The sequence below is a fragment of the Myxine glutinosa genome, chromosome 4, assembly GCF_964187855.1.
Source record: "Myxine glutinosa chromosome 4, kmMyxGlut1.1, whole genome shotgun sequence".
NCBI classification, from domain to species: Eukaryota; Metazoa; Chordata; class Myxini; order Myxiniformes; family Myxinidae; genus Myxine; species Myxine glutinosa.
In genome coordinates this window covers 66,422,268-66,440,288 of record NC_136264.1, presented here as the reverse complement: position 1 = coordinate 66,440,288, position 18,021 = coordinate 66,422,268, and the positions used below count along the sequence as shown (strand labels likewise).

Here is an 18,021-nt window from a genome sequence, read left to right as displayed (position 1 = left end):
ATTTTGAAATTAACTCCTACACGATTTTGTGTTTAGGTATGTCGGTCGCAGCTGTATCGGCTAAAGACTCTGACACAGGCCCCAACGGAGATCTGCGTTACAGCCTCATCCAACAGATACCACCAGGAAAGAAATTTTCCATCGATCCAATATCTGGTATCGTTCGTGTGGCCTCTCCTCTTGACCGAGAAGGCCGTGGGGCCGGTAGCTTTTTGCTGACCGTTTGTGTTACAGACCAGGCATTGCAGGTTTTCACTCGGCTTTCGGCGATCACCAACATCACCGTTACTCTCACCGATGTTAATGACAACCGACCGGTCTTTGTGTCACCTCCAGCGTTTCGGCTCCGAGCGGCTCGTTCCGGTGCCGTTCTAGCAGCGCTTTCTGCTCACGATGCCGACTCCGGTCACAACGGTGATATTCGCTACAACCTCAGAGCTCCTGGAGATGATGATGTAGCGTATTTTAGTTTGGACTCATTTACCGGTGCATTGCACCTCACCATGGCTTCGACCTTGCAGATTGGACGGCCGGTTCTCGAGGTTGAAGTCACGGCCTCGGACCGAGGTTCGCCCTCAATGCCACCGGCGCAAATCCGCCTTGCAGTCATATTGAGCCCCTCGACCTACGGCCCTCCCATCCATTTCCACACGTCCGTACAGGAAGAACAACCGGCTGGGACGCTGCTTATCTTCTTGGCAGAGCAGGCTGGAGCACGAGCCGGTGATATCATGCGCGAGGTAACAGTTAGGCCTGGCTCTGCCTCCATCATGACCGAGTATTACCTGACTGCTGCTCATAGTGTTGACGGCCGGCTGTCTGCGCACCTCTTCCGTCTCGAGAGGCACAACGGGCGACTAGAAACTGCCGTCTCTCTCGACCGCGATGATGGAGACGAGCACTTTGAGTTGGAGATCTGCGTACTCAGCTATACTGCTTCAATTCCTGCTATTGTCCATACCATCCAGGTATTGTTTCTTTTACATTCCTTCCACCTGAACCAACTTCTGAGTTTCCATACATATCGTCTTAGATGGGCGCAATCAAATACTGTGCCCAATTACGAATGTGGCATCTTTGCTGTCACTTCCAGCAAATAAAATTCATCCTTTGGGATTTCCAGTCCATGTATATACAGCACATTAACGTGACAATTGAATGGCAAAGCTGTTTCTTTACAAAGTGGCAAAAATGATGTATTGACAGCACAAGAGAAGGATCAAGTTATATGATTATATGAATGAGCCCATGCACATCAAGAGTCCTAATCCTTCAATGTTTGTGTCCATACATGTTGGACGGCCGGTTGTTGGCAATGTTCATTGCCTAATCATGATATTCCTAAAAAAAAACCTTTAATAGGCTTTTGCATGCGGATGGAATTCACCGTGATTACAACATGTCTATTCAACCAGATGATAATGTGCAACAATTGATTTTATCAATGAAAAAAGTCTATTAATTCCACAATTGGGAAATGAGGTGTGCCTCGTGTTTAAAGCATTAGCCTTTCATAGGAGCAGAAAAGCTTTATTAACTTTTTTTCCTTTTTTTAATAGTGTTTGCAGAACGGTTTCTAGCACCAGTCCTTCATCAGAGCAAAAAAAAAACAAACAAAAAAAACGTTTTTTTTTCTATTTTCTTTGCTTTTCTCTCCATGGGGACACTAACCCCCAAAATATCAGCTCCTCCTCATTTCCCATCCGTGGGGGCAAACGTATTCTTACCAGCTCTATCGATCGTCTGTCTTGTTTGCCAACACAGACCGACGACACAAGTTCACACATTGATTACTATTATTTTTGCACCTCGTTATTTGAATTTTGTGAAGGAGGTGAACATAGTTAATGCAGCAGAAATAAATCTAATCTTGAGGAACACACACACACACACACACACACACACACACACACACACACACACACACACACACACACACACACACACACACACACCTTGTTATAAAAGGTCATGTTAGACCATTGTACTAGTTTCCTTCAAATACAACGGACATGTGAGATGACGATTTGCATTGTACTGGTATTTTGGAAACCTTGACATAGATAAATAGTTTGGTTAAAAAATAAATGTTCAAAACACTCCACTCGAGGTTACACGTAATGAGATGCGTGCCAAGAAAGAATTCAGAAATCTAAGGTTATTCCCACAGATTCTTTCTCTGACATGCTATAAGGTAGGAGAATGGCTAAAAAATGTATATAAAAAAAAAATCAAGGTGCTATGTCAGTGGTGGAGATGGTAAAGTGGATATAAATAAATAAATATTTCAAGGTGGTATGTTGGAAGTAGAAAATGTAAAGTGTATAACTATAAATAAATGATTCAAAGTGATATGTGCATTGTAGAATGGGAAATGGTATAAATATAAATAAATAATGGTTCCTGGAAGAATAAATACTCTTCCATAATTATTTTTTTTTCAAAGAATTTCCAACACATAGAAATGAAATCATGTGTCCCATGACTTTTGGCTCTGATCCCAAAATCATTTCACATGTCTCAAGCCCAGATGTTATTACATACACGTTCTGAGTACGGATGGACCAACAGCACCCAAAATATAAGACCACATATGCATGATGCCCGTCATGGGATAATGACAAGATTATTATTTTAAATGATTGATGTAGTATTATGCTTTACCCTAAAACCCGTGTGTCATACATTGAATGAGAACGGAAATAGAGTTCTCAGTACGTACACCTGTGAACTGTTCCCAGGCACTCTAATTGTGTGTCCCATGCATGTTTGAGTGAAAGACTCATTGTTTTTTCAATGAATGATGGGTACTGTAAAGCTTGGAGATCACGTGACACCCCCATTATGGAATCCCTGAGTGAAGTGTCGGTTATAAACATAATTTTCTTTACTATGCTCTCTAATTAGCCTTGTGCCTTTGGCAGGATATGTTTTTTATGCCTCCGCTGCCAAAGGCATAATGTTTTTGGATTGTCCGTCCGTTCGTCCGTCCGTGATGATTTTGTTACCGCTGAAATAATTTTTTTAACAACCTTGGTACAAAGGTGTATGATGACGCAAAGATGAACTGATAATATTTTGGTGGTCAAAGGTCATCATGTGACCTTTAGTTGTAAGTAGCAGATCATTACCATGATAACTTATGAAATGCTTGAGGGATTTTGACCAAAGTTGGCATAATTCTTGAGTGTACGACAAAGACAAACTGTTTAAATTTTGGTGGTCAAAGGTCATCATGTGACCTTTAGTTTTAAGTAGCAGATCATTACCATGATAACTTATGAAATGCTGGAGGTATTTTGACCAAAGTTGGCATAATTATTGAGTGTACGACAAAGATAAACTGATTAAATTTTTGTGGTCAAAGGTCATCATGTGACCTTTAGTTGTAAGTAGCAGATTTTCATTACCATGATAACGTATGAAATGCTGGAGGGATTTTGACCAAAGTTGGCATAATTCTTGAGTGTACTACAAAGATGAACTGATTAAATTTTGGTGGTCAAAGGTCATCATGTGACCTTTAGTTGTAAGTAGCAGATTTTCATTACCATGATAACGTATGAAATGCTGGAGGGATTTTGACCAAAGTTGGCATAATTCTTGAGTGTAATACAAAGATGAACTGATTAAATTTTGGTGGTCAAAGGTCATCATGTGACCTTTAGTTGTAAGTAGCAGATTTTCATTACCATGATAATGTATGAAATGCTGGAGGGATTTTGACCAAAGTTGGCATAATTATTGAGTGTGCTACAAAGATAAACCGATTATATTTTGGTGGTCAAAGGTCATCATGTGACCTTCAGTTGTAAGTAGCAGATTTTCTTTACTATGATAACTTATGAAATGCTGGAAAGATTTTGACCAAAGTTGGCATAATTCTTGAGTGTACTACAAAGATAAACTGATTAAATTTTGGTGGTCAAAGGTCATCATGTGACCTTTAGTTGTAAGTAGCAGATTTTCTTTACCATGATAACTTATGAAATGCTGGAGGGATTTTGACCAAAGTTGGCAGAATTCTTGAGTGTACTACAAAGATAAACTGATTAAATTTTGGTGGTCAAAGGTCATCATGTGACCTTTAGTTGTAAGTAGCAGATTTTCATTACCATGATAACTTATGAAATGCTGGAGGGATTTTGACCAAAGTTGGCATAATTCTTGAGTGTACGACAAAGATAAACCGATTATATTTTGGTGGTCAAACGTCATCATGTGACCTTCAGTTGTAAGTAGCAGATTTTCTTTACTATGATAACTTATGAAATGCTGGAGGGATTTTGACCAAAGTTGGCATAATTCTTGAGTGTACTACAAAGATAAACTGATTAAATTTTGGTGGTCAAAGGTCATCATGTGACCTTTAGTTGTAAGTAGCAGATTTTCATTACCATGATAACTTATGAAATGCTGGAAAGATTTTGACCAAAGTTGGCATAATTATTGAGTGTGCTACAAAGATAAACTGATTATATTTTGGTGGTCAAAGGTCATCATGTGACCTTTAGTTGTAAGTAGCAGATTTTCATTACCATGATAACTTATGAAATGCTGGAAAGATTTTGACCAAAGTTGGCATAATTATTGAGTGTGCTACAAAGATAAACTGATTATATTTTGGTGGTCAAAGGTCATCATGTGACCTTCAGTTGTAAGTAGCAGATTTTCTTTACCATGATAACGTATGAAATGCTTGAGGGATTTTGACCAAAGTTGGCATAATTCTTGAGTGTACTACAAAGATAAACTGATTAAATTTTGGTGGTCAAAGGTCATCATGTGACCTTTAGTTGTAAGTAGCAGATTTTCATTACCATGATAACTTATGAAATGCTGGAAAGATTTTGACCAAAGTTGGCATAATTATTGAGTGTGCTACAAAGATAAACTGATTATATTTTGGTGGTCAAAGGTCATCATGTGACCTTTAGTTGTAAGTAGCAGATTTTCATTACCATGATAACTTATGAAATGCTGGAAAGATTTTGACCAAAGTTGGCATAATTATTGAGTGTGCTACAAAGATAAACTGATTATATTTTGGTGGTCAAAGGTCATCATGTGACCTTCAGTTGTAAGTAGCAGATTTTCTTTACCATGATAACGTATGAAATGCTTGAGGGATTTTGAGCAAAGTTGGCATAATTCTTGAGTGTACGACAAAGATAAACTGATTAAATTTTGGTGGTCAAAATATCAAAGGTGTAATAAGGTCAAGTGTTCTTTAGTCGAAAATCTGTGTTCCTGCAATAACTTATGAACCATTCAATAAATTTCAACCACACTTGACACAGATATGGACTGAAATACAAAGATGAACTTATTCAATTTTAGATTGAACAGGTCAAAGGTCACGATGTGATCTTTAATTGAAAACCTTTGTTACCGAAATAACTTTTGAACCACAGAAGGGATTTCAACTAAACATGACACAAGTATGAACTGCGATACAAAGATGAACAGATTAAATTTGGGGTTCAACAGGTCAAAGGTCATTTGCCCTTTGAAAATCATTCTGCAGACCATAACTCTAGGTAGAAGCATCTGATGTTGTCTCTTTTGTATGTACATGTCTTTTCTCTCTTGCTTCTCTTCTCTGTACCTGTCTTTGCTCTTCTTACACTGCAATCATACATTTTTATCAATGATTGTGGTTCATAGACGAGTTTGTACATAGATGAGCCTGTACATTGCATGAGGACATTGGGAGGCATCGTATTACATAAATTACAATGACTCCCAAGCTAGTAGTTAATGGACAAATCGACATACTATATGGGATATGAGGCAGGACTGGGCCCACCAATTGCTACGTAAAGGTGTGGGGAGGGCAGCAGAGAGTTGGGAGAGGGGAAGGAGGCAGCTTAACAACCAAACTCCTTCCCTCCCTCCCCCCTCTAGTTTTCTAAAATCACTGCATTTGCAGCACCCAGTTTTTCTTTTCAGATAAGTCAGGTATGCATGGGGCTAATTACTCCACTTAAATCGCCCGAGGTCGAACTGTTTGAAATCAAAAACAAAAAGCCTCCAGCAAATCGAAATAAACATCACTCCGGTAACAAAACACACTCGCCAGAATTCTCTCAAACAGCAGCTTTCTTTACCAATTTTACTTCGAAGCTTAATATGAAGTTTAAGATTCCAAATTCTGATAAATGTTTTAAATGCCCAAAATGAGCCGAGTGGTCACGTGGAGGTTCTTTTCCTTTGTTTGTTTGCCAGGAATGCTAGATGGCCGATAAAGCAAGCACGTGACAAAACCTCCCTGATATATCTGCATCATGTGTTTATTAACCTCCGTTATGATTGAATGTTGGTCTCGCAAGTGACGATTACATAGATTAGAGACTAAACTTTTCTTTTTTTAAACCAACATGAAACTTCCAAATGCGTAAGCGCACCTCCATCGCTGCCACATTCTCAACCGACTTTCCCTGTCGTATTTATTCACAACACACCTCAAGATCCCAGAATTTCAGCTTGCTCGACGTAATAATTCCAAAATCTCTAATCCCAAAGAGTGCGACGGTCAGTCATTTCGCAAATGCGGAGCTTCCTGTTCGAGGGTGTTATTGTATCAGGTCATTATTTTGTGGTCTGCGTCTTTTAAAATTTTTGACAGGATCCCAGGCTCGAAGTGGAGCTGTCACAGACACATCTGACACACATGGATTTACAGACAAATACAGGAGACACAACACAGGACTGTTAGACGAGACAAACACAGCCACTGAGCTTGGCGGAAGTGCCGTCACTTCCCGGGGCACTCTGGGTACCAGCAACGTCACAACATTGGCTCCGCCTTGCTCACCGCACTCAGCGCGGCATTTCCTTAGGAGGACTTTCCTCCTATGCATGGATGCCAAACTATGGGGGTTGTCTGTGCTCTTATCCTTTTAAAAGCTGAACGTCACACATGCCATTTTCAACGTTTTTGATTTGACTGGGCCGTGGTTCGACCGCTCTAACTACTAGTACCCGACTGCAAAGCCGCAATGAGCCGGCGAAGCCAAAGCCTCTTGCCACTATTTTACCCATCACTATGGCATCAGTAGGTTAGGTAGTTGGTAGTAGTTAAGTGTAGTACTGTAGTAAGTACCGTACCGAGTTCAAAATGACACCATTTGCATTCTGGATGAGATTTAAATTTATAAAATTTCCTTCTTTATTAATTCGGTGAATTCCGTCTCAACTTCGGATATTTCCGGCCGTGAAAAACTATCCCCTACGGCCGAGAGATTTCTAAAAAATAATTCTTCGTCAATTTTAGAATATTTGACGCCGTTTTCAGCGTCCAAAATGTGGTAAAAAGCTTTTTTGAAATATTTTTTCAAATGCTCGAATCTCATTGGTTCCGGTAATTGGTGACGATTTTCGTTTAAGATAACCAGGGCCCGTGTGGGCCCGGGGAACGAGGTTGGTCTTAAAGTATTTTAATTACAAATTAGAGATGCATAGGATTGTGAATCAAACAAAGACGGGTGAAACAAACTCCTATTGAACTTTTTCGCAAGTTTTTATGCATACTTCCGCATCCGGAAGATGGCGGCCTCCATTGAGTGATTTGGTTTTTGAAATATTTTTTCAAATGCTCGAATCTCATTGGTTCCGGTGTTTGGTGACGATTTTCGTTGAAGATAACCAGGGCCCATGCAGGCCAAGGTTGGTCTTAAAGTATTTTAATTACCAATTAGAGGTGCATAAGATTGTGAATCAAAAAAAGACGGGTGAAACAAACTCCTATTGAACTTTTTTCAATTTGTTATGCATACTTCCGCATCCGCAAGATGGCGGCCTCCATTGAGCGATTTGGTGCGTCAAAGCTTCGAAATTCTCAAGGGATCCAGCAAAATCTGGCTTTTCAACATAATACGTACACGTTCATTCACAACACCGGCTTCGCCGGCTATTACTCGACCGAGGCTGGTTGTAATGATCATTTTGCTAAAAAAAAAAAACAACAACCTGAAATCGCTATGCTTAACCTATCCGACACTACTAGGCCACATATTTTGGAGTATCATCCTTGGGTTCTCCACCAATGGTTACTGAACTTTTTGACTCGTTGAGATCAGAACTTTGTGCACTTCCCTTTTGTTTGCTTCCTTAAAGTATGAACCACAAAGAATTGTAAAACGTTGTTTCTGCTTTTGCTTTTGGGACAAACTGTCACTTGATCTTAAAATTATCATTAGGTGATGTAGAGGTGTTTGATCTTTCTGTAACTACGTGTGTGTGTGTGTGTGTGTGTGTGTGTGTGTGTGTGTGTGTGTGTGTGTGTGTGTGTGTGTGAGACCTACTCGTGTGTGTGTGTGTGTGTGTGTGACCCACTCCTCTGTGTGTGTGTGTGTGTGTGTGTGTGTGTGTGTGTGTGTGTGTGTGTGTGTGTGTATTTATGGGTTATTGGATTGTTTTTATCATCACCTTTCCTTTCCTGGATCCATGTTTTATTTGAATTTAAGATCCCAGCTTCTTAAGTCGTAGAGTTCAGATCGGATCACCAAACAGGCCAACAATTTTTTTTTTTTTTTTTTGTATACAGAATCGAGGCTCGTGAAAGAACTAGCATTTATCACACAAACAAATCAAACAGACAACCAAAATATATAAAAAGAGGGAGCGGTAGACAAGATGGGGAGAGAAGGGGAAGCACACAAACACAACATTTGAGAGCAGGGACATCGGGAGATGTGTGGGAGGGAGAGGGCTTGGGGGGAGGAGGCGTGGGAAGGGGGGGGGGGGGGGAGAAGTATAAAACATAAGGACACCAAGGACTTCCAGGAAAGAATTTGGTATTTCAAAAAAGTGGATTTGGGGTGAAATTAGCGGGGGTAGAAAAGATCAAGGTTTTGGATGGGGGAAGATAAGAGATGGTGGTGAACAGCTGTTTTGAAGACCTGGAGGGAGGAGTGGGATTGAAGAGAGTGAGGGAGTTTGTTCCAGAGGTGGGAGAAAAGAGGAATGAAAGAGTGAAGGTGAATAGAGTCTTGATTTTGGCAGTTTAACCATAAGAGGGTTGCTGGCAGATCTTGTGCGACCTGTAGGAATAGTTGGGGGACAGAGCACAGACAGAGCTCGGGGAGCTAGACCGGAGAGGAGTCGGTAGAAGACAGAAAGACCACCAACCTGCCTGTGATGAGTTAATTGAAAGGCCCTCGGAATCAGCTTCATCGCGAGAGATTCCAATGATTCTGAATGCTTTGGTTTCAACAGCGTGAAGACGAGCTCGGTGTGAGGCAGGATCACCGGCCCAGAGGGGAGATCAGTATTCCATTGAGCTGCGGATGAAAGCCTTATATGTGGTGAGGAGCTCAGGTGTGCCAAGGAAGGACTTCACATGACGGAGGATGCCCAGTTGGTGACTGGCTTTGGAGGCCAGCTTGGAAATGTGGTTTTCCCAGGAAAGATCATGGCAGATAGTGAGACCCAAAAGATTGAGTGACAGAACTTCTTGGAAAGGATTGTTCAGAAAGTGGATGGGAGGGTTGTCCAGTCGGTCTTTTCGGAGAGACATCGTAAGAGTGTGAGATTTGTCAGGATTGAAAGACATGTTCCACTTGTTTGCCCAGTCTGTGATTTTGTCCAGGTCTGCAGAGAGTGAGGAGGCTGCAGACTGCCGATCTGAGGGATGAGGAATGGAGCGACAGAGAGTAGAGTCATCAGCAAAGAGATACAGAGGATTTTCAATAGAGTCAGAGAGATCATTGATGAAGACCAGAAAAAGCACAGGGCCCAGAACACTGCCTTGGGGAACTCCAGCCTGAACAGGAAGAGGAGATGAGAGAAACCCATTCAGGGCCACACGTTGACTACGACTAGAGAGGAAGTCCGCCAGCCATGCGTGGAGATTTCCAATTGCATCTCAACGTCACATGATTACCGGTATACGCCCGAAACCGGGTAGTCTTTGAACTCGGAGTGGACGAACAAGCTCAGTTGTACACCGATCATTTTGCGAAATTTAAATAGTGTTCTGAGTTGTCCACTTTAAACAATCTTTCTGTCTGTTTACGGTGTTGGATTTGAAACACCAACCTCTTCAAAGTTATTTGGTTCTTTGTCTTCATAGTTATTGTTGTGACGTTGCATGTTTACCTCGAATCATGTCTATGTCTCACTCAATATCAGAATTTCTATTTCTATACAAAGGAAAATATATGGGCAATGATTTCTGCGTTGAGGTTCTGCTTCAGTATTTTTTATTGAACCTTTACGGGGACAAGTATTAATATTATGTAATTGTGTTTTCCTGTGTGCTTCCTAATTCCCTCCCCTTACTCCTATCTCTTCCCAACTTTCTCCCTCTTTTTCTCTGCAATCCTTCGATACTTCTGAAATCTCCTTTTTCTCTTTGGTCTTTCTTCCTTTCCCCAATTTTATTTTCCCCATTTAAGCTTAACCCATGAATTATTATTAGACTCTATATCTATGTTTCACACTATTAGGTACAGACCTTTCACAACGAACATGCTGATAATAATTCACCAAATGTCCGTCTGTCCATCCGTCTGTTCCCAGGTACCGCAAAAACGGCTGAACCGATCGTAACAAAATTTTGGGTGGGTAATCCTGGGACCCCTTGGAGTAAAATAGGCTATATTTTTTCTAATTTTTTTTTTCCAATTTTCCAGTTTTTCCAAACATGATGGAATAATATTTACTGATATGAACAGTGATGTGGCTTTTATTGAAATTCTACAAACACTTTAGATTTTGATGATTTGCGTGTGATATGATTTCACGGATGTTTATATAAATCGTTTAAAATAAAAAAGCCTTCAATTTCTGATATTTTGCCTTTTCATTTGGGCCTCACAATTGAAGCCCCGTCCGTAGGGCGGGTACCGTTGCTAGTGCTGATAATACAGCCAAAGAGAGAGGTGGGTTGGGGGGAAGGGGCATGGAGAAAGGAATGAGGAAATGACAAAGTACCTCTGGCTGGCTTCCAGTTTTCCCACCTTGCATGGCTTTATGCCATGTATAAAAAAAAGAGGATAGGAATCCTCTCTGCTCCGAGCTAGGCATAAAGCACAAGTCTTGCCAGCGACAGGATGCTTTGTGGGCCTCCATTGAGAAACGCTCTGCCAGGGAGCCAAGTCCGCCTCTCCGTCGCCGCTCCATCCAGCAAAAGAGATTCCTTTACGCTTGTTAAGCATTCGGGCCTTCCAGATGCCATCGGCGGCCTTTTGGCTTTCACTGCATCGAGTCGAATGCACGAGGCATTTAGCAGAGTCGGTATATTTCACCTGCGGCCATCAGGCCAGAGAAAACGACTGCGACCGTTGGTGCCGGCCCAGTGTGCCATCGAGACCATGAAACGTGGACTTGTAAAAATACAGAAAGCTATCTGGGTTCCTGGACAAAGTGAAAAGCAAACCTCGCGCAGCAGGATAATTTCACAACTGGGAGGCTTTTCGGCACCGTGCCGATCTTTCAAGACTGTGGGGGCTCGATCAGGTGTAACTATATTACAAGAATAATACACTCGGCAATGATTGCGGTTGCTTATATTACGACTTGGTTTTGTGCATGTGATAAACACAATGCGGAACAGTCATCAAGGCCTTTGTAACTTTATGCACAGTGTAAGATTGGATGTGATAATGTAGACTATATACCCAGAAGGGTTCTCTCTTTGGAGATTGTTTTCAGTTAGGTCATGCAAGGACCTTTGGGACTGTATGGATATTATGTATGGAGGAATTGGAAGTGGGTAAGGTTTGTTAAGTTAAAATAATATACAAAGAGAGGAAGTTGGAGGGAACCTATGGGGGAATTGTGAAGGCAATGTACAGGATGTACTTGGTGAGTAAGGGGCGATGGTTAGGGTGAAGGCAACCACATGCAAAGGTCTACCTTTATTGCATACGGAATATGTAGATGGCCGCTTCGGCGAAGGTCAAGCTAATATATATATATTTTAATACATGGGCTAAGGCTCGTAATAGAGATGACACACACACACACACACACACACGCTGACGAGACAAACACTTACATAGCACTTACACAGTAACACAGCCACTGAGCTTGGGGGGAAGTGCCGTCACTACCGTCGCTTTCCGGGATGCTCTGGGTACCAGTGACGTCATAACAATGGCGCCGCTTTTCTCACCGTACTCAGCGGGGCATTTCCTCAAGAGGAATTTCCTCCTCTCCATGGATGCCAACCAATAGGGATTGTCCGTGCTCCTTTTCAAACAAGGAAGCAGCACGTACCGTTTTTAAAGTTTTTGGTATGACTTGAACCGATCCAAAACAGATGAGTGTTTTTTTAGGAGACACCATCTCCTTACTGGATGGCCATTGGTTCCCGATGTGAGCTCATCCGCTCTTTCCCAGGTGTTGTTTTTGGTCCTGGCAGGGTGTCAGTCACCCTCACCACCAGCAAAGCCAGTGAGGGGTGTCGGGTTAGTTGCCGACAACCCGACCATGTGGCTGGTAGCACTGGTTACTCGTGGCAGTCCAAAAAAACGGACCAGACCAAAATTATTATGGTTTATATCTGTGTGTATATGGCATGCGCCATCAGTAGACTTGCGCTATCAACCGATCGAGGGTTAGATATCGATCGATATTTCCTACAAACAATCCTTACCATTTCTCCCTCCCCTCCTGACGCAAATCTATGGCGCTGCGCTATCCAGCGATGATGCACATCCATTGATGGTGCAAAACGATGCCTGCGGCATCTACGATCGGTGGATAGCGCAAATCTACCGAAGGCACATAACATATATGTATATATATCGATGTATATGTGTATGTATATGTGTACCTATATAGTATATACAGTCACGTGCAAAAGTAAGTACACCCCATGTAAATTTTTTGACTTTTTCAACATATTTCAACATACAGCTATTTGATCTTCATTTCAACAATATTGACAGATAAAGGTGATATAATATAACAAATATCATGAAACATTTACATTTTGTAGTCCATTGTAGCTATAATTTAAATAAAAATAAATGCAAATTTCGCATGTGGAAAAAGTAAGTACACCCTTGGCTCTAATAGGTGGTTTTGCCCCCTTTGGCAGAAACAACTGCAAGTAGGCGTTTCTTATAACTGTCTACCAGTCTCTGACATCGACTGGGAGAAATTTTTGCCCACTCCTCCATGCAGAATTCTTTCAGCTGTGCGATGTTTGAGGGGTTTCTTGCATGCACAGCTCGTTTAAAATCCCCCCACATCTCGATGGGATTTAGATCCGGGCTTTGACTTGGCCATTCCAGAACCCTCCATTTCTTTCTTTTCAGCCATTCCTTGGTGGATTTACTGGTATGTTTCGGGTCATTGTCATGTTGCAAGGTCCACCTTCGGTTGAGCTTCAACTTTCCGACAGATGGCCTCACATTAGCCTCAAGCACCCTCTGGTACAATGAAGAATTCATAGTGGGATTATATGATGGTGAGCTGCCCAGGCCCTGATGCAGCAAAGCTGCCCCAAACCATAATATTTCCACCACCATGCTTTACAGTTGGTATCAGGTTCTTGTGGTCAAATGCTGTCTTTGGTTTTCGCCAAACATGTCTTCTGGTACTGTGGCCAAATAGCTCTCCCTTTGACTCATCTGTCCAGAGCACATTGTTCCAGAAGTGCTGGTCTTTGAATAGGTATTCATTGGCAAACTTTGGGCTTGTCCTGATGTTCTTTCTGGACAGCAAAGGTTTCCTCCTGGCACACGTCCCATGTAGATAAAATTTGTGCAGCCTCTTTCTAATGGTAGACTCGTGCAGTTTGACATCATCAGTGGCAAGAGCTACTTGTAGGTCCCGTGATGACATTCTGGGGTTCTTCAAGACTTCTTTCAGCATATTGCTGTCTGCTCTCAGGCTGAACTTGCTGGGGCGGCCTGGCCTGAACAAGTTGGCAGTTGTTTGGAATCTTCTCCACTTGTAGATGATCTTCCGGACAGTCGAATGATTGATTTCAAATTGTTTGGAGATCTTTTTAAATCCCTTCCCAGACTCGTAGGCATCTATAACCTTCTTTCTGAAGGCCTCAGAGAGCTCTTTTGATCTAGGCATGGTGATGCGTGCTGACACTTCAACAACAAAGAGCAAACCAAACTAAATGTCTGAGGATTAAATAAGACAGGTTCCTCCAAGATCCTCTTCAACGATGTTCTAATCATTTGCACCTGAGCTGGTGCACCTGATTCTAATTTTAGGTATTTGAAGTAGTGATAAATGTAGGGGTGTACTTACTTTTTCCACATGTGAAATTTGCATTTATGTTTATTTAAATTATACAATGGACTACAAAATGTAAATGTTTCATGATATTTGTTATATTATATCACCTTTATCTATCAATATTGTTGAAATGAAGATCAAATAGCTGTATGTTGAAATGTGTTGAAAAAGTCAAACCTTTACATGGGGTGTACTTACTTTTTGACTTGACTGTATATATATTGTCACGCAACTCCGGTTAACATCAGAGTCGCGGATGGCCTGAATGGTCTTATTGGAGGCAATGACCAAACACGGATTTTACTATGGCCGCGCGGGAGGAAGGAAGAGAATGGAAGCTGCGCAAGTGCTTAACTGCGACACTCCGACCGTGTAGGGGCAATCAACTCAAGCAGGCACAGGTTTGAATGAGAAAGGAAAATAATACAAGGGTTTATTCATAATAAAAGCAATGACAGGAAAATGTGACGATAAACCTAAGTCCTAATTTGGGATCCCACACACACAGATATCAAATACAGATGAGGGATTATGAACGACCAAAATAACACGTTCGTTATGTAAAGTGTAACCGTGGAGCTCGGGCTTATCTGGTCTTTGTCGTCTTGTCTTTGGCTGCCATCCAACACGGCTCCGTTCGGCCCCGATGTACCCACGAAGCCTCGCTCCAAGCTCCAAAGCACCGAGCACCGCTCCCAGCACCACGAAAAAGCACCGCGTGTCCAACGTAGGCCGGTGAGTCCAAACGAGGTCAAAAGCAAGCGAACTCCACCCGTGCCATGACCCAACTCGGGCTGCGCCATACGAAGAAAACCGAGCGCCGCTAGAGACTGCCAGAGCACGAGTGTAGATGTCCAAAAACACCAAGAGAGCAACTCAACTACTGGTCAACTCAGGCCATGTACTGCGAACCGAACGCAACCAGGGACAGGACTCTCCCCACTCGAGATCGCACCGGTACTGCCAGGGCCAGGAATCTGCCGGGAATCTGCGCGCAGAGTTCCGCGCACTCTTTTTATAACCTTGGGCGGTGATGTCAGACTCGGCGCGGCACCCAACCAGAGCCTCGTAACTTCCCGCCCTTTGTCGACCCGCTTCGCGTCTTCCGCGTCCATTCGCGCCAACTGATCACAGCCCTCCTGGGCGTGGTACTCAAGGTGGATAGGCCTGTCGGAGGTGTACATGGTGGTGGCCATGCGGCGGTGTCCTGCCCTGGTTTCTTCCTAAGTCATGTCAGGGAAGAGCGTTATTTAGTGTTGCGCGAAGGACTTGTCGGAATGTCTATGTTGGTCTGCAGTGCCAAAAGGGACAAAGGTTTGGCTAACCAGATGAGGACACACAGGGGTTCTACTCTTAAAATCCCTAACTCTACTGAACACACGAACCTCCTGGTAGATTCACAAGTATACTCCTTACCGACAAAACGCCTACACATGAACTTATCGCAGGTAGTTTTCCTTACCGCGACACCTCGAAGCATGTTACCTACTCAGCTCTATCTGCTCTACATATCACTACCCCCGCCAGACATAACACAGATATATATATATATATATATATATATATATATATATATATATATATATATATATATATATATATATATATATATATATATATATATATATATTATATATTATTATATATATATTATAATAGCCGTAGATGATTCTGTCTGTCTGTCTGTCTATCTGTTGGGTGTCTGTCCGGGGTGTGGCTTACTCGGTTTGCAGAGTAGCTCCACCCATAGCTCCACCCATTCTGGGAGAGGCTTCATATAATTATAAACAAATATCCACCATTTTATTAACTCGCATAGCTTTGAGGCCTGTTTTGTAGGCCCGTGGTGTCTTGCTCTCTCTCCCACTTTTATTTCAAATCAAATTCGATATATCATTTCATTTTTCACAGTCGCTAACATAGTTTTAGACTCGGTTGAAAAAAAACGGGAAGAAAATCCGATGAAAGTTGCCGTTAAAAGAACGAAATGAATTCTCAAACGCCTGTAACTTCAAGGCCATTGAGTCTCTCTCACGCCTTTATCTCCAATCTAACTCACCATATGATTTCATTTTTATCGATGGTTTTAGACTCGGTGTCAGCAATAATTGAGAACATTCCACACATGCGGGAAAATGCAGAGATATATTTTTTAAAATCGCGTCATGGTGTATCATACACCGCCCAACATGACACCGACGGCAACGTGTCGATATATATTAAAAATTCGCTTTTGCTTTTCCGTTAAGATATATGACTTTTTCGTTTGATGACAGGCGTCACAAAAACGTCAACAATGATGCCGACATATATTTCTTCGTTTTTATTTCATTCAACATTATTAGCCGGAAGTAAAATATGTTTCAGGAAATTACCGAGAGATATTTCTTCGTTTTTTTTATTAGTTATGTGCGCATACACTTTAAATAGGTTTATTTGAAATCTTTAATTTTCCACAATATAATTTACTTGCCATTTATCATTTGATGATTACGAGACACTTCCTCTTGAGGATCGTGACAATTCATGCGCTGCGTGGAAACTTCTATTTCCAAAATGAATGAGACGATCGATGAAGAACGCAGACTTGAACAGGATGTAGCAAGAAAGCGAATGAGACGGGCGAACGAGTCCATCGACGAACGTCAATGCAAACTTGCGGGGTCACCCGTGGGAATCCCACAGGCATGGACGTGTGTGACATTTCGACATATTGAGTTAGATGCTGCACATTCATTTTTACAAAATGGTTACTGACAAGTCATCAGATCCAGAAATAGTGTAATGAACACAATTTATTTACGCGCAAGCACGAAAGCAAGACGGGCCGATTTCCGATTCCGACGGGCGAGACGGGCCAATTTGGAGCAAGAAAAAGCACGAGACGGGAGAAAACGAGAGAAACGAGACGGGGAAAGCCGATTGGAGAGGTGAGTGAGGAGCGATTGGAGAGGCGAGTGAGGAGCGATTGGAGAGGCGAGTGAGGAGCGATTGGAGAGGCGAGTGAGGAGCGATTGGAGAGGCGAGTGAGGAGCGATTGGAGAGGCGAGTGAGGAGCGATTGGAGAGGAGAGTGAGGAGCGATTGGAGAGGCGAGTGAGGAGCGATTGGAGAGGCGAGTGAGGAGCGATTGGAGAGGAGAGTGAGGAGCGATTGGAGAGGCGAGTGAGGAGCGATTGGAGAGGTGAGTGAGGAGCGATTGGAGAGGCGAGTGAGGAGCGATTGGAGAGGCGAGTGAGGAGCGATTGGAGAGGCGAGTGAGGAGCGATTGGAGAGGCGAGTGAGGAGCGATTGGAGAGGCGAGTGAGGAGCGAGTGAGGAGCGATTGGAGAGGCGAGTGAGGAGCGATTGGAGAGGCGAGTGAGGAGCGATTGGAGAGGCGAGTGAGGAGCGATTGGAGAGGAGAGTGAGGACCGATTGGAGAGGAGAGTGAGGAGCGATTGGAGAGGAGAGTGAGGAGCGATTGGAGAGGTGAGTGAGGAGCGATTGGAGAGGCGAGTGGGGAGTGATTGGAGGGGAGTGTGAGGCACGATTGGAGAGGAGTGTGAGGCGCGATTGGAGAGGAGTGTGAGGCGCGATTGGAGAGGAGTGTGAGGCGCGATTGGAGAGGAGTGTGAGGCGCGATTGGAGAGGAGTGTGAGGCGCGATTGGAGAGGAGTGTGAGGTGCGATTGGAGAGGAGAGTGAGGAGTGATTGGAGGGGAGTGTGAGGCGCGATTGGAGAGGGGTGTGAGGAGTGATTGGAGGGGAGTGTGAGGCGCGATTGGAGAGGCGAGTGAGGAGCGATTGGAGAGGAGAGTGAGGAGCGATTG

At 42.9% G+C, this 18,021-nt stretch overlaps 1 protein-coding gene across 1 annotated transcript in view; it reads left to right on the top strand.

Moving 5' to 3' along the window:
* The window catches only part of LOC137416090 (protocadherin Fat 4-like), a 56,874-nt gene extending 55,596 nt beyond the window's left edge, over positions 1-1,278 (top strand). Inside the window, exon 5 of the mRNA XM_068101625.2 lies at positions 37-1,278. Within this exon, the coding sequence (XP_067957726.2) occupies positions 37-1,100 (1,064 nt within the window). The 3' untranslated portion in view covers positions 1,101-1,278. The remainder of the gene's footprint in view (positions 1-36) is intronic.
* The last annotated feature ends 16,743 nt before the right edge of the window (positions 1,279-18,021 follow it).